At 40.0% G+C, this 17,333-nt stretch overlaps 1 protein-coding gene across 1 annotated transcript in view; it reads right to left on the bottom strand.

Moving 5' to 3' along the window:
- Positions 1-14,394, bottom strand: part of SNTG1 (syntrophin gamma 1) — a 275,551-nt gene extending 261,157 nt beyond the window's left edge. Inside the window, exons 1-2 of the mRNA XM_075063014.1 lie at positions 14,338-14,394; positions 273-407 (exon numbers count right to left, since the gene is read on the bottom strand). Coding sequence (XP_074919115.1) covers positions 273-407; positions 14,338-14,364 — 162 coding nt within the window. The 5' untranslated portion in view covers positions 14,365-14,394. The remainder of the gene's footprint in view (positions 1-272; positions 408-14,337) is intronic.
- Positions 14,395-17,333: the final 2,939 nt, after the last annotated feature.

Here is a 17,333-nt window from a genome sequence, read left to right as displayed (position 1 = left end):
TACCATTTATATGTTATCCAGTGGTCCCAAAATATGACAGTCTCAGCATTCAAACAATACCCCATACTGAGGTGAAGGGCACACTTTACAGTTACCTATGGCAGCTTCTTCCTAGACCAGTACTGGTAGATATTAACTCAAGATACCACATTTGCATACTCTTAGACATAGCTCCATCAAAGAGAAGACCAAGTTGGGTGAATTATAAAATATATACACTGTTATTTCATTTATAAAATAATCCTTAATGGAAGGAATAAAAGACTACTTACACCAGAATAGAAAGGCTCACCAGACACACAGATCACATCCTGCTCCTGGATCATCAAAATATCTTTGGCTAAGTGCAGTCGCACTTTGAAAGGCTCCTGATTACCATCCTGCAGCAAACAAATCCCTGTCTTTGTCTTCAAAGGAAGGAATAGAGAAAAAAATTTGCTTAGTTTCCAAATTGCATTATCAGCAATACCCATATTATAAAGCAGATTAAATGATATTTCTTAGATGTATTATTAGTAATGAAGTCACCATAACTTAATTCAATATTTCCAACAGTTAACACAAAGAGTATATGTGATTATCGCAATTGATTGTAACAGTTGGCAAATGTTGACTTTTTTAAACGCTGTGAGCTTGACCCTGCTCATGAGTTAAGAAAACTTTTATCATTAGCTTCAATGAGAGCATATACTTTGGTGTCAGATAATTAACTGCTGGATACCTAATCCATCTGCTCATGAGATAAGAATAGCCATCCACTAGGCTTCCACCAAAGGAAGGAAACTGAGTTTAACATCTCCAAAATAATCGTACATAAATAAAAAGAATAATTCACAAAAGCCAATATTTTACTGTCATGTACAATACGTAGTTTGTACTAAGGGTACATCACTCATGCCTTTGCAAAGTACATAAAATTCATTTACATTAACAAAAATAATATTTGAGCACTACATGTTTGCTGATGAAGTTTGAAAGAAAATCAAAACTCCACTGAACTGGTGGAAATGACTGGCTAAGTGCCTGGAAGTGTTTGAAGTGTTAGACCAGTTTTTGATATTGTTGTATCTTCTTCTGTTCATTTCAATTTATTCAGCTAGTTCAATTCAACGATTAGTTCATTCAAAGTTGAGAAACTGATTGGGAATTGAAAAAGCAGGAAAGTGTATTTTCCTTTTCCAATTTAGGAATACAAATGAAATGTGAGATGATGAGTTCTACTAGTTCTAAAATCTTGACGGACATGGTGAGGAGAAACAATCAACTCAGCTCCAACTACAGATAATGCTTCCTTTGTTTAATAAATCAATTTGTTTGAAATACAAAACATTTTGATAAACTTCCTTTTTTTCCTTGTGTATCCTTATGTTTAAAGTAGTTTTATATAATGTATACAATTTTAAAATACTGTTTTGTGCATTTTTAATTGAATTCCAATTTCTATCCAAATGCATCTTAACAGAAAACAGAAGTAAAAAAAATCATCATCATCATGAGAGTAAATGCATTATTCACCATTTTCAAACAAAAAAATAAAAATTTGCTGCTGAATAATGTACTTTAAGCTAAATAATTGCTTAAATCAATGTGTATAGATATAATGGATTACCAAAAAGAAGTACCAACTTTAGTGTAAAGGCTATAGTAAATGGCAAATCAACATCTCAGTGGTTACCAACCAATTAGAAGAATCAACCTTTCTTTTGCAAAATAACTAACAAATACAAATGCAAAACAAAATTAAAATCAAATATTTAAATAAAAGTTTCCTGATTACTGATTTAAAACATGATTAAAATCGATTATTTAAATTGATCCACCCTGTGCTTTTGTCATACTTTTCAAACAAGGTAGACTGCAGTTAAACAGACAGGGAAAAACTAATCATAGAACCTAGTTTCGTCTGGTATTCTGCTTCATACTATGGCTTTTACTTTTTACGTTTAAAAAACACTGTTACAAATCACAAAATCTGTAGGGCTGTTCAATTTCCATCAACACACTTTTAAGCTAACGCACAATGGCACTGTGGACTTGTCTCTTATACCATTTTTACCTGTAGACTATACATGGCAGGTCTAGGAAATCAAGTGGCTGAAGGAGTGTGTGCATATAGTACTTATTAATCTCTATGTCAGAGTCTGTGTTGAAAATACACAGCAAAATCATCTCTGTAGAAGACTTCATGCAATGCCCACAGACAGAATGACAGGAACCCAGGGCTTTTGTGTGTGTAGGGTTTTTTGGTGTGAGGAAATTGTTCATTAGCTGATATTAATTGGACACTATCAAGATCATTTTACAAAGTTAAAAGCAAAAAAAAAACTGTATAAAAATCCTCTGGGAGACAGAAAAATATTTTTTTCTATAATTTTTCTCATTTTTTTCATCTAGCAAATATGTTTGCACAACCCCAGCAACTAGCAAGAGCCAGATAACCACATCCCGAGGTGTCAGTTCCTGCTTAAAATCAATCAGGGGTGGAGCATGGGTGTATGAGGGAGAAAATGTTACAGAATGAAATTGTCCTTATTCTAGGGCGTTACTAAGCAACTCTTCACTTGTTACCAGAGCCCTCTCTCTATAATGACCTAGGATAGCATCACATGGTGAGCTTGGGTCTTCATGAAGATTCAGAATTCAGCTCACTTCTGCAACAAGTTCTCTCCCAAAATCAGAAGAATTCTGGGATTTCTAGTCCAGAAACCATGAGAATTGTACACTGCTAAAAAAACACGCCATGTGAAATCCTAGCCCCATTAACATCAATGGTAAAATGCCCACTGATTTCAAAAGGTGCAGGATTCTACCTCCTGGGTATAATAAAGATTTCTTTTCCTCAGTCTGCGGAGGGGTGAAAGTTAGGGAAATGTTAGGGCTCACTGTGAGACGCTCTGCCAAGGAGATGGCTAAACTGAGATGCTGGTTGAATCTGCTGAGGGGAACTGTAGCTTCTCCTCCACAGACAAGGAGTACTAATGGGTTTTAAGGAGGAGCTCCCAATAATAAGTTGATGAAACCTTACTTCAAGAATGTGCAAGAAAGTACGTGTGTATATGGACTTGAGTGGAGAGGACAGCGAGAAGAGAGATGAATTTTGTTGCTGTACACACTGCAAGGCTCAAAAGGGATTCTGGAGACGCAGAGTGGTCTCTGTACTGATCCACACTGACATGTACTCTGTTCTGTTACTGCTGCAGCATAAAGAACACAATCATGGATTTCCTGTGGACACCAGCAACCAAACCTGTCCAACTTGCCCTCTTACACTGGGGAACAGTTAAATGTGGCCTCAACCCCCACACAGAGTTGCCAACCCTCCAGGATTGGTGTCTCCAGGAATTAAAGATTAATTTTTAATTAAAAATGATGTCATGTGATAAACTTCCGGGAATACAGTATGTCCAACCAAAATTGGCAAACCTACCCCCATGTGGGGTATCACATCCATAGTGAGCCACACCAAGCACAATCACAACATGGCACATAATCAGACAAAAACAGGCTAAGCAGCAGCCTGGCTCAGGCAACAGAGAGCCCCTAACTACTGTGTAGTGCATCATGTCAAGTACTGATCGGTGAGGCAGAACAGCAGCAGCACACCTATAATTGACCATGTTAGATCTGATTTTGTCACAACTCTTCCAGAATATTGAGGAAGACCAAAATACATAAGTTCACACCAAGTTTCTATTATCAAACATACAGAGATGCTGGTGCTTGATCTCATCTTCTCTTCTCAAGAGGACAAGGACTCCGGGAACAGATGACTGCTGTCATTTGGAGAATGGCAGCTAGGAAGCCATTGAATGTTTGAAGGATGGGGATAAAGGACAAATCTTTTCATTTTCTTCTTTCGCTTTCTATTTTTTGTTGGGAAGGGGGTGATTATTGTTTTCATTTTTTGAATCATTCCAAATGCCCCCTGTATGTTATTTCAAAGGCTTTCATGATTTTGTCTATAGTATTATTGAAAAGGCTACAGACATTTTTGGTTTACTGAAAGCTGTTTTGTTAAATGAAAAAAAGTAATAATCTTTTCAATATCTTTTAAAATAAAACTATGAAGCTTGTAACGTCATTTGTTTTGTACAAGTAATACTTCTGAGGGCATGTTGCATCAAAAAATTAAAAATTCTGTTCACAATATTTTAAAATTCTGCACATTTTATTTGTCAATAAATAAATGCAGAGGCTCCAGCATGGTAGTGGGGAGCACAGGCCACTAGCTCCATGAAGGTGGGAGATCATCCTGCAGCCCCGCCCCCCACCAATCCTGGGACATGGCCCCAGCGGTGAGGCTGCACCTGACCCTGAAACAGCACAAGACCTGGGCCTGCCCCAGAAACACCGTGGGGCCCTGCCTCTCTGCACCAAGTGCACCAGGTGTAGGGCAGATAGGCTCAGCCAGGCAGGATCCAAGGGCCTGTAGAGTGGCTCAGTGTGGAGTGATCCAGGTGTGGGGTGAGAGGATTCTATGTGGGACAATCTGGGTGCAGGCACCTCAGTAGGGGGTCTAGGTGTTAGGGGATCTGGATGCACAGAGGCTCGTTGCGGGGTTCTAGGTGCAGGGACAATGGGACACTGCAGGGACTTCCAGGTGAAGGTGGTTGGGGCTCATCAGAGGTGTCGGCGTGCTGGGAGAGTGGAGCTTGGTGGGGCGGGGGTCTGAGTTCAGCTAGCTGGGGTTCAATTGCATTGGGGGGCTGGATGTGGGGGCTCACGGTGGTGCAGGAGGTGGGACATCAGGGTAGGGATTTGAGATCAGTTGGAGGTGGTCTGGATGCAGAGGTAGGGGCCAGAGGCAGGGGGGCTAGATGCAGGGGGGCTCCAGATGCAGGGTTTGAGGTTCAGTGGGGTGGGGTTTGGTTATGGAGGGCTAGGGGGGTTCTGGATGTACTGGATGAGGCTTGTCAGGAGTGTCTGGGTGTGGGCGGTCCGGATGCAGGGGGATTGAGTGAATGGGGGAGCAGCTCCCCATACAGTGACCCATCCCCCTACAGCTGAGGAGCAATGGCAGGAGGAAGCAGGGGAGGATGCTGAGCTTCCTGCAACTGGGAGTGGATCTGACATAGCCTCAGTCACTCCTTGCAGGAGAAGAGGATGTCCCATCCTCTCCTGCCTCCAGCACAGCCGGGACTAGCAGCTGATCCCGGCTTGGGTAGGAGCCACTGGCTGGCGTGTCCCCAACCCCGCAGTGATTTACCTCTCTGCCAGCTGATCTAGGTGCCTGAAATGATGTACCTGCACTGCTAGGGAGTGGTGCATAACTGCTCTTGCTGCTTCCCTTTGCTTCCCTGTTAGAAAGTCATTTTTTTGCAGGGAAGCAAAGAAATCTGCGGGGGCCAAGAATTCTGCGCACGCACAGTAGCGCAGAATTCCCCCAGGAGTAAAGTGCCAAGAGGAAATATTAAAGATCACCATTTTGTAAGTGCTCAACATCAAGAACTCCTAGTGAACTTAATAAGAGCTTCACCTCGAGAGCCCTTCAGAGAGCTGATTCACTATGTGGTTGTGCTAACATTTACTTCTCTTTTTTAAAAATGAGAGAGACAGAATGGTTTAAAAGGAATGGCTAAATGTGGCCTAATACATATATAGGGGGAGGTTTTTCAAAGGATACGGTAGTTAGGTGCTCCCAACTTCCACTAAGAAACTCTTTCCTGCAGAATATGATAGTGTCTATACTGAAGGGATAATTAAATCTCTTCAATTATTCTCCCTATCACTTACTTCCTCGTTGGAAGAAAATTCTTCCTGATGTGTATGTCATAGGCAGATCTCTTTGTTGCTTCCTGTCAGGGGATCTCTCATAGCAGCAGGAAGTGGCACTGAATGCTCAACACAGAAGGTTAGGAATAACTACTGTTGGCCAAGGAAGGCTGGTCATAAGTACCCACAGCCCCTAAAGTACCTGCACTCATCAGCGGGAGCTGTGGACAAGCACCCACAGCCTGTAGGAGATCTATGGCTGGTAATGAGGTAAATTCGACCTCTAATACATTGTTTTTAGAAGTTGTGCTTTACTTGACTGCACATTTCTGACTCGGTCAATTACCTTATAAAAATCTCCAGAGAAAATTTCTGCACAAAACAGAGGGGCTTCTTTGCATGAATTAAGTGGCACATAACCATAGCAGACGTAATTAGGCATTGCAATAAAATTAAAAGTCAGTAGCTAGATGCATGTGGGCAGAGTTTATTCAGTGAGAACAAGGAAGCACACTGTGGGAATAGCAAAACATTTTGGTCCTTTGAAAGATTGATCACACATGCTCACAGCTCTAATTTACATGGAACTCTCTAAAATGTAATGAAGTACAAGTAGCTATTGTTTTGCTGCATGAAAACTGGTTTGCAATACAACTCCAAATTAAATCCTCCATTGCACTGTCTCCCTACCTGTGAGCAGCGTTAATAGATATATAAAAGGGAAAGACCAGAGCACTGAAAGATGGCAGATTCTCAGAGAGGCAACTAAATGTCATTTATTTTTTTCTCATTGTTTTTCATTTTTGCCCATCCCTGCACTGCCAGCAGGCTCTAGAAATGGAAGCAGCAAGACCGTACACCAACAAGAACTACTTGGGAAATTTTTAGCAGGGGTTCAGATAATCTGGATATGATTTAAACAAACATTTCAACTCTTACATATGTATTCAGTCTCTGAACCAATGGAGGATGACCCAGATACTTGATTTAAGGTAGAATTAGAAAAGAAGGAAAAAAAAAACAAAACTTTTCCCCCAGTATGATCCTGGTTGAATCCTAGCAGTTGGACTGCATGGCCTAACTGTTCTCTATCTCCCAGCCAGTACAGAATTGTTCTATCCATATTCAAGGCATTTTTAAATTCTAATTTAAAAAACTCACTAAAAGATGTTCCACTGATTCCCTTGCCAGACATCTATATTCTAATCTATTTAATTGTCAGAAACTGTTTCCCCATAAAAGCAGCAGAGAATCCTGTGGCACCTTATAGACTAACAGACGTTTTGGAGCGTGAGCTTTCGTGAGTGAATACCCACTTCGTCAGACGCAGGTAGTGGAAATTTCCAGGTAGTGGAAAATTCCTGCGTCTGACGAAGTGGGTATTCACCCACGAAAGCTCACGCTCCAAAACGTCTGTTAGTCTATAAGGTGCCACAGGATTCTCTGCTGCTTTTACAGATCCAGACTAACACGGCTGCCCCTCTGATCCCTGTTTCCCAATATTCAACCTAAATTAATACTTCCCATTATTCCTAGTTACACATGTACTCGGAGAGGGAACAGTGAGTGACTGGATGTATGTGTTTGTGAAGTGCCCAGGATAGACTGGCTGGATGCATGTGGAGAAAATAGTGAGTGATGACTGACAGAGTTTGTGTGAAGGAGGGTACTGAATGGTTCATGTGTATGGGGGGGAGGGGCAGTGAATAGCCACATGTATGGGCAAACAAATCTGTAGCTGAGCCCTGAGCAATAAATGCAGTGCCTTTGCTTTGCACACCATCACCTCCTTAATCTGATTATAAATCCATTAACTCACCATGGAGGAATACTGATGCTGCAGTGGGTTAGAGCCTACATAGGAGCTTGTAAACTACTTACCCTCCCTCAGTTGGTTTAATGGGAAAGAGGAGGCAAAGATGGGATACTTCTCTACTTCTCCAAAATCAAACTGAGCTTGGTTTCTCACTGTTAAAGACTGGCATAGTTAGAAAAGCCCTCCAGGTGCTCTAAAGGCACAGAGGGCACAGCCATGCACAGAGCATTATCAGCACCAAGAGCGTGCAAAGAAGAGCTTTAAACCATTTTTGCACACCATACCTAATTTCCAACATGTGCATTTTAACCATATACAAAGAACTGGCCCTAGTCTCTTTTACAGAATATTTATTATAAATACTTAAAGATAACATTTTGATGTAACATTTCAGGCCTTCAAAGTGTTTAAGAAATAATTTGAGGAAATAAAGAGCAACAGTTAAAATAAAATATTCACACTAGATAGACCAAGTGATCACTTAAAGCATGGTCTGCTGTGAAACAAGTACAAAGATCTTCAGTGTTTGAGAGATGATTTAGACAGGATTATTGGGTTCAAAACCCATTTTGAACAGGCTTTCAAGTGTTTTCCTCCCTTAATCTGGTATATGCTAGTCATTCTTTTTGCAAGAGGGTTTTTGTTTGTTTTTGTTTTGTATTTTTCCTTGTCATCGATGTTAAACAAGAAGCACAGTGACTGAATTTTTTACATGTGTTGATCGTGGGAGATTTATTCAGAGTTCTAAGCTACTCTTTTTTATCTGTGACATCAATACAAGTTTATCTTATTTTCTCTATTTCTTCATCTGAAGAAAATAAAAGTTTTTTTCCTCTCCCTGTTTCACACCGGTAATGCTCTCTCCAGCAGTCACAAAACAGTCAACTCAATAAAGTAGTGAATGAGGAGAAAAAAAGAGAGAGAGAGAGAGAGAGAAAGAGAACTTGCCAGCCAACCCCCAAAAGATTTCTCCAGCCACCCCCCAAAGAGAAAGGAAGCTGGTGTGTTTCTGCTTTTATCTGTGACAAAATGTCTCTTACATATACTAGTAAAATAGACTTATGTAACTCCCATGAAATATAGTTTTTAATAGTCAGAAGATGGGACCAGTGGGGGATGGAGATTTTGTATGGAGAGAAAATTGCAGAAACCAATAAAAAAAAACTGAATAGTTTGCATCTGACAAATATTTACACTTCTGCACATTTGCAGATGTGCCCATTATATAATGTAAAGTGTAATTATGAGATAGAAAATTGACTCAGAAGTATGAGGAGGCAGTAAAAATGGGGTACCGGAGGCAGGCTCAGTGCCATCACTAGATGCCAATGACACATGAAGGATATTTTTCAAATGGTCCAGCTACTTATGCTGCTGCGATGCTGTCAGCCTGCCTAAGTGGACAGCACTTTATTTTCAAGAAAGATTTGGAATTCAGCCCATAGGCTCATGAATGTGCTCAGTTTGTTAGTGCTCAGTTTGTAAAAGATCTGCTAAAAGTCGGCTCTGTTAATCATCCTTTGTGTATCAGAATTTTCAAATCACAAAGGATAAAAAGTTTTTTCCTAATGCGCCCTTCTACACTGCAACCTAAAACTACCTCAAGAAAACATTAGATTTCTGGCTTACTCTTTTTCCTCTTTGCTCATTCTCCACTTGCAACTTAATGTTCAGACCTATAAAAGCCCTGGCATTTTCTGAACCTTTTTTTACTCCAGGAACTGATTACAATGTATAAATTTTGTACATTTCTTTCAGTCAGATAAACTCTAAATTGAAATGAGACATATGATGGGGAACTATTTTTTCATATTAAGGGTAGCGGATCTGCTTACTAATAATGATAAGTAAATTGATAATAAACTCATAGGAGGTTCTTACTGAACTAAGGCACTTCCTTAGATAAAAACTCTTCCTGTCTTGGCAATCTAGCCCAGATAAGTGTGATCTCTGAAGTCTGTTTAAGACATTCAAATTGGATTATTTCATCACAGCAGTGATCAAGAGACTAAAGATGGCTAATGAGAGATCATTGAAGCTTACTGTGTGTACATTTGTTATACATGAATTTAGCTAATGCTGCATCAATGGGATTCTGCTTCCACATATCACCTTCACAGGTCAATCACCAGACACTGACCTTTTCCTTCTAGAAAAACTTCCTCTAGTGGCTCTACTCAATGTGTTTCTTCACAGAAGAATCATCCTTCAGGAAGTGAGACTCCTCTCACTTCTACTGTGGTAGTAACAATGGGGGATTCTCCTGAGTTTGCTATTGTGAAGCAGGTGGTCTGGATTGTAGTCTCATTTCTTGATATGCCAGATGGAAAGAGTTCCCATACTCTGCATGTTTCTCAGAAAATTGGTTCCTCCATTCCTTCCATGCTGGGACACCAGTGCTGAAAACCATTCAGCAGAAGTTGATGTCAGTTTGCCCCTCATATCCCCTCCGTAACAGGCAGACCAGGAAGTATAAAAGACGTTATCATAAACAGATAGCTAAGGATTAATATCTCTTTCACCTGGAAAGGGTTAACAAACAACACCTGACCGGAGGACCAAACAGGAAACAAGATACTTTCAAATCTCAAGGGAGGGAAGCCTTTGTTTGTGGGTTTTGGGTTTGGCTTTGTTCTCTCTGGGTCCTGGACAGGACTAGAGGTAAAACCAGGTTTCTGTAATCTCCCGGCTACAGTCTCTTATCTATTCAGAATAGTGAGTAAGTAAAGGCGGTTATAGTCTTTTTATTTGTTTTTCTTTATGTGCAAATGTGTAGTTTGCTGGAAATATTTTAAATTGTATTTTTTCTGGATAAGGCTGTTTATCCATTTTCTATAAGCTGGAAAACCCTGTAATATTTAATCTAAATTTACAGAGATTATTTTTACTCTTTTTGTCTTTTATTAAAACTTTCTTTTTTTAAAGATCTAATTGATCTTTTGGTTATCTTGTATAAGACACCAGGGAATTGGTGGGAGAAAGGAAAGACGGGGGAGGGGAAATCTGCTCTCTGTGTTTATCTCTCTCTACGGAAGGAGAGGGGGGAAGGGAAGTGGGTTATTTCCCTTTGTTGTGAGACTCAAGGAATCTGGGTATTGGGGTCCCCAGGGAAGGTTTTGGGGAGACTGGAGCTAATCAGGGGCTCCACTCAAAGTCCTGATTGGTGGAGCACTACAGGATCTAAGCTGGTAATTAAGCTTAGAGGATTCATGCTAGTATCTCATTTTCTGGATGCTAAGGTTCAGATTTGGGAAAGAATACTATGACAGACATGCACTCACGTCTGCAGCTCTCAGAGATGGCTCCATCTCCTTCAGCTGCTTGGTCAAGCACAGAAGGAGCAGCTGGCTCACAACATATGGTAAGACTGTCCATCTCCCATCTCCCAGAGGGACAGGAGCATTAATTACTCACTATGATTGATCTCTGATAATGTGTGTTTTAACTGACACTTTCTATTTGAAGCGCTTAAGTTATTTGAGTCTATATATACCTGTCCCTGGACATTTCCACTACATGCATCCGACGAAGTAGGTATTCATCCATGAAAGCTCATGCTCCAATAGTCTATAAGGTGCCACAGGACTCTTTGCTGCTTTTACAGATCCAGACTAACACGGCTACCCCTCTTATACTTGAGCCTAAGTGCCATGGAAGAATCATCAGTTGACTCTTCCCTCTACCTTATGATAGTGAAATTATCTCAGAAGTCCTTGTGTTGACCTTTGAGATAAAATAAACATATTCATAACTAGATACAAAACTGTTTGCAGTGTTGCTGTAGTTGTGTTGGAGAGACAAGGTGAGTGAGGTAATATCTTTTATTGGACCAATTTTTTTCTGTTGGTGAGAGAGCCAAGCTTTTGAGCTTACACAGAGCTCTGCTTCAGGTCTGAGAAAGATTGTCAGTATGTCACAGCTAAACACCATGTGAAACAGGCTGTTTCGCTTAAGGAGTTAATGTTGTAAGAGACCATTTAAGGTGAAGCGGGGAGTTAACATATCTGCAATTCTAGGACAAAGAAGCATTTGTGGGTTATATATTGTTGTAATGAGTCATAAATCCAGTGTCTTTAGTGTCTAAAAAAGTTATGAATTTAAGCTCCAAGGTTCATCCTTTGAAGGTGTTGTGCAAGTTTCCTTTGAGGACGAGGACTGAGAGGTTAGATACGAAGTGATTGTTTTCTGAAAAGTGTTCACCAAGGGTTGATATGGTGTCTCTTAAGCTACAGGTAGTGGAAGAGGAACAAAAAGTTCAAATATGGCCCTGCAAGAGTGGATTGTCTCACGAGATTACTGGTCCTTCCTAGCTGTCGTGTGTGAGAAGGAGAAAAATTATGAACATTTAAAGCTGCTAATAATTTTAGTTTGGATTGACTGGTTGACAATATTTTAGATTAATCATTTTATCCATTTTATTTTTGCTAACAATAGAGGCTAATTCCCAAATGAGAATCTCTTCACTTGCTGTCAAGCACGACTGAAATGAAGTGAATTCATATGAAACATCTCCTGTCCTATAATTTTAATCACAAAGTATGTATCCCATGAACAGAGCCTAAATGTGTATCTCTTGTTTAATACATATTGAAAACATCAACTAATCAGAGACTCATATTTTCAGGTGTACAGTCCAGGAGTTTTCAACATTATGATGCATTGTGATCATAACCAGTGTTCCCAGTTATCACCTCCTATTGTTTGTTCTTTTCAGTCTGTAGACTGCAGTTTCTCCTTCAGTGATTTTTACTATAATAATGTATTTATGAGGCTACCTAGGTAGATGTAACTGGCCTCACTCCTAATAATGAAACACAGAGGCTCATGAATCACTAAAGTTGTAAGAATGTACTTTTTTTTTACATCATATATATTCAAAGGAAAAACTGGATATCTGCACAAACATTTGCAAATTTATTTCTGGAAGAACTTCTGCCATTTTGCAAGAAAAAAACGGTGGCAAGTATTGAAAGTAACACATTTTTGTCCCTGGAAAATTGTAAATTTTGGATGGTTGAAATTATTTTGGCTTGCATTGAATTTTTGAAAATGTGTGTATTTTGTATCATAACAACCATTTCATTTTGGAACAAAATGCCTTTTATTATGGGGGGAGAGGGAGAATTAAGAGATGAAAAAAAGATTTCAATTTTTTTTTAGTTGACCAAAGCACTCCCACCCACCCCCCCATTGATTCTCCTCTGATTTTGATAGCATGTTATGTTGCCAGCATATTCCTTTTTCTCCAGTTATACCAATCCTCACAGGCTTCAGGCAATAAAACACTCATCTAGGACCTGATCCTGCCACAAGGTCAATGCAGGCAGACCCTGAATATGTGTGGAACCCAAATGAGGTCTACAGGAGTGTTTTCACACACAACTCACTGCTGGATCAGGGGCTTTAATTACAGAATCATAGAAACATAGAGCTGGAAGCAGCAGCATATTATCCCCTAGGCCGACAAGGCATAGGCCTAAGGTGGCAAATGTATAACAGCAGCATTTTTGTAATCATGGGATCAGTGACATCGCAATTCTACCAATCATAGCGTGTACTGAAACCAGGGCCGGCTTTAGGCCTATTCCACCAATTCCCCCGAATCAGGCCCCGCACCTAAGAGGGCCCCGCGCCCAGTGAGAATCCCTTCCCTGGCTAGAGGCGCCTTTTTAATTTTTACTCACCTGCCGGCACTCTGGGTCTTCGGTGGCACTTTGACGGTGGGTACTTTGCTCACTCCAGGTCTTCAGCGGCACTTCGGCGGTGGGTCCTTCAGTGCCACCAAAGACCTGGAATGAGTGAAGAACCCGCTGCCAAAGACTTGGAGCACTGCTCGGTGAGTACAAGACCCATTTTTTTTTTAAGTCACCCCTGCCGAGGTCCTGTCAAAACTGTTTGAATTGGGCACCGCACTTCCTAAAGCCGGCCCTGACTGAAACCACCAATGCTGGCGTAATGCCATTTAGTAAACATACTCGCGAAATCCTAAACATTAATACTATGACCGGAAGGAAGAAATTAAGTGGTTCTCAATTAAAAAAAAATGCTATACAAAAGAAATAAAGGGAAAATGAAATGATAGCAAGCATACAACAAAGGAATCTATTTTGCACATCAGTTAGTGCTGACAGTGAGACAGAAAAAATAGCTGAAAGTAATAGTGAAGTAAAAAGTGAAAATATTGATGTTTAATAAGTTCATATGGGGCCATGGGCAGAAATTATTTCAGGGCTTAGGGGCGGCAAAATCATTAACCCACCACTGGCTCAAAGGGACCTCGACAGGTCCCCCCCATGTCAAGACAGGACCATATAAAACTAGACCATCCCTGACATATATTATCTAACCTGGTCTTAAACACCTCCAGTACAGGGACTCCACAACCTGCCTTGGAAGCCTATTCCAGTGCTTAATTATCCTTATAGTTGGAATAGCGTAATATAGTATAGTATAATTAACATCTATGGCAAACTGCTTACTTCTTCAGTAGACATGGAGAACAGTTGATCATGCCATTCTATTTATAATAGCCCTTAACAGATTTGAAGGCTATTATAAGGTTCCAACTCAGTCTTATTTTCTCAAGACTCATAATTACCTCATTAGAACACTGACAAGTAAACAGGCACATAATCCACTAGAAAAGCATGCTGCCAGCATATAGGGATTATCCACTCATGTTTACGGATTCAATTACAGCTGATGTTCCAATTTCCTTGCACTTCAGACATAAAAGATTGAGAACAGAAGACCAAAAAGTATATTAATGTTCATATCACTTCTTTGAAAATAAAACATTCTGATCCTACCTCTTCACAGGAGGTCCTGAAATCCATGTGCTATGGCACAGCAAGTGATATTTGTCTAAAATAGACAAAAAGATTTCATTAGAACTCAGTACTACAAACTAGAACAAACAGATTGCAAAACATAAAAGGTAGTTATCTAAATTAAGCTGGAAGACACTGCATTTCTCTGTGTGAGCTTTGTTTATAGTCATTGCTTAAGAGCAGGAATGATTAAGTCAGCAGGAGGGTAAAGATGAATACAATGCTGGTAAAAATTGTCCCCGGCTTTTATGAAGTCCACCAACTGATTTTATTAAGTGTGATTAAGGGAGAGCTGATGTTCCTATCAGTCTCTTCATTGCACTAGCTATCCAAACGGGCTGTTCTGTATTACTGACCTTTTGCTTGATATGTTGTCCCCACCGCCACTTATTTTTGAAAGTAAGAATACTTGAAAAGAAATCTTTCAGAAACAATTAAGTTTTGCTTTTCATAATGTTCTCTTCTGTAAAAAGATGATTTTTCCTCCTAATTAAAAAGCTTTATGCATGAATATTTTTTTTTCCATTGGACTCACAAAATTATATTCCCAAACATTATCTCTGCAAGAAAGCTAACTTCAATTATCAGAGCAGTAAATTTAGTGAAACATTTAAGTCCTGAGGGACCGAATGTTATAGAAATCAGGAATATATAAAATGTCACAGCACACCACATACTCAAATTATTGGGACTGCACCCACAATACATTCATCCCAATACACACCTGGCATGCATTTAGCTATTTTTACTTTATTTATGAGCTAATGTTTATGGAATATTAGCTCAGTGGTTTGAGCATTGGCCTGCTAAACCCAGGGTTGTGAGTTCTATCCTTGAGGGAGCCATTTAGGGATCTAGGGCAAAAATTGGTTCTGCTAGTGAAGGCAGGGGCTGGACTTGATGACCTTTCAAGGTCCCTCCCAGTTCTAGGAGATCGGAATATCGCCAATTATTAGGTATTAGAATAAGTTGTCATTATAGGATAATAGTGTCCTGCTGCAATACAAATATTGATGCAAAAGAAAGAGGCATTTATAGAAAACATTTCCTAGGCAAAATAGACATTTATTTTCAAGTCTAGAAACACTATTATTCTGACTGAATCATGCTATTCAATCATTTAAGCAGTTTTTTAAATTATTTTTATTATAATACAGTAGTTCTAGAAGCCCCAACCAAGACTGCAGCTTCTTTGTGCTAGGCTTTGTCAGACATATATAGGCTTGACAAAATTCAATTTATATTTATAGCTTTGATGGATAATATCAATGTTTATTTTTTAAGCTTTTTTATTTATCTATTTAAATTTTCACAGTTATGCAAAATTATGGGTTTAAGCTTTTTATTTTTTAATCAATTTAAGTTTTCAGTGCGAATCAGACAATTATTTAATAACAGTAGGCACTGAGGTTTTCAAGCACCCTTTTTTAAAAAAAACTTTGTCTAGCTATAAATTTCAGTTGTTAGTATTGAAAATATTGTTTCATTGATTTGTGCAGTAAAGTCGTTTACTGACATTTACCAACAACACTCTAATCCTTCCAGGCCTAAACATATAATAAAATATAGTTGCCAGGGCCGGCTCCAGGGGTTTTGCTGCCACAGCGGAAAGAAAAAAAAAAAAAAGGTCACAATCGGCGCCTGCTCCACCACGCTACTTTCTTCTTCAGCGGCAATTCAGTGGCCAGTCCTTCCCTCCAAGAGGAACTGAGGCACCCGCCACCGGATTGCCACCGAAGAGCCCAACGTGCCACCCCTTCCCCTCGGCCACTCCAAGCACCTACTTGCTGAGCTGGTGCCTAGAGCCGGCCCTGATAGTTTTTGCCCCAAATGGTGTACAATCTAAGACCACAATTATGCAAAAACTTACATACATGTTTGTTTTTTCCAACTGTGTGTGTGTGGTCCCCTTAATTCATGATGTACAAAGTTAAGCACATGCATAAATCTGTACAGGTCGAGGGCCTAATTATCAGAGGGGAAAGGAGGCCTTACCAGAAATGGTCTGACTTGTGTGGGAACATGAGGATGATAATAAAGGAAACACCTGGGGGCAAATGTATAATATGGAAGCAGCATATTTATATATAATAAATTAGAGAAGCGAACATGAGATGTGAATAATGATTCTCCAGCAAGCCACCACATTTGTAGAGTAGAGTTATATTTATTTAATTGTGCCATTTTTGGCCTGCTAGATTCTGCTTTGCTCAAAAAACAGTTTCATAGCTTCAGTCTTGTATTATTTTTTTTGATTGATTAATTGTGGTTTCACTTTATTGTTTTAAACTTAACAGTGAATAACATCCAGCCAATCAGAAACCTTATTTATTGGCACAGTTTTCAACTGGTTAAAACTAACCACGCCCACATGCAAGCTGCAGGCAGTCCTTACACAAATACCCAGTCACTCACCCTATAAGAGGTTCCCAAGCAACCTCAACCACAACTTTCCACAGCCAGGAGATGAGGAATATGAAAATAGCAGAAAAGAAGAGAAGGATACACATCATGTTAGAGCACAAGCAAGGATTAACCTTTCTTAGAGACTGTGCAGTGCTGTGAGGTTAAAATTTGAATAATAGGAAACTGAGGAAGGTCTTTTTCAGAGGAAGGAGGAATGGATTCTCAGCCCTTTATGTATGACCCAACAACCACCTGGAATTTGCCAGCTCCTACAACTCTGAACTGACCCTCCAAGGGTATGTCTAAAGTGCAATTAAAAACCCATGGCTTGCCCATGTCATCTGACTCAGGCTCAGGGACTGTTTAATGGTGGAGTAGACGTTTGGGCTTGTGCTGGAGCCCAGGCTCTAGGACCCTGAAAGGTGGGAGGGTCCCAGAACTCAGGCTGCAGCCAGAGCCCAAATGGCTGCACTACAATTAAACAACTCCTTAGCTCAAGCCCCACAAGCCCAAGTCAGTTGGCGTGAGCCAGCCACGGGTGTCTAATTGCAGTGTAAACATACCCAAAG

This window comes from Chelonoidis abingdonii, chromosome 2 (genome assembly GCF_003597395.2).
Source record: "Chelonoidis abingdonii isolate Lonesome George chromosome 2, CheloAbing_2.0, whole genome shotgun sequence".
NCBI classification, from domain to species: Eukaryota; Metazoa; Chordata; order Testudines; family Testudinidae; genus Chelonoidis; species Chelonoidis abingdonii.
This window is presented reverse-complemented; position numbering and strand designations above follow the sequence as displayed.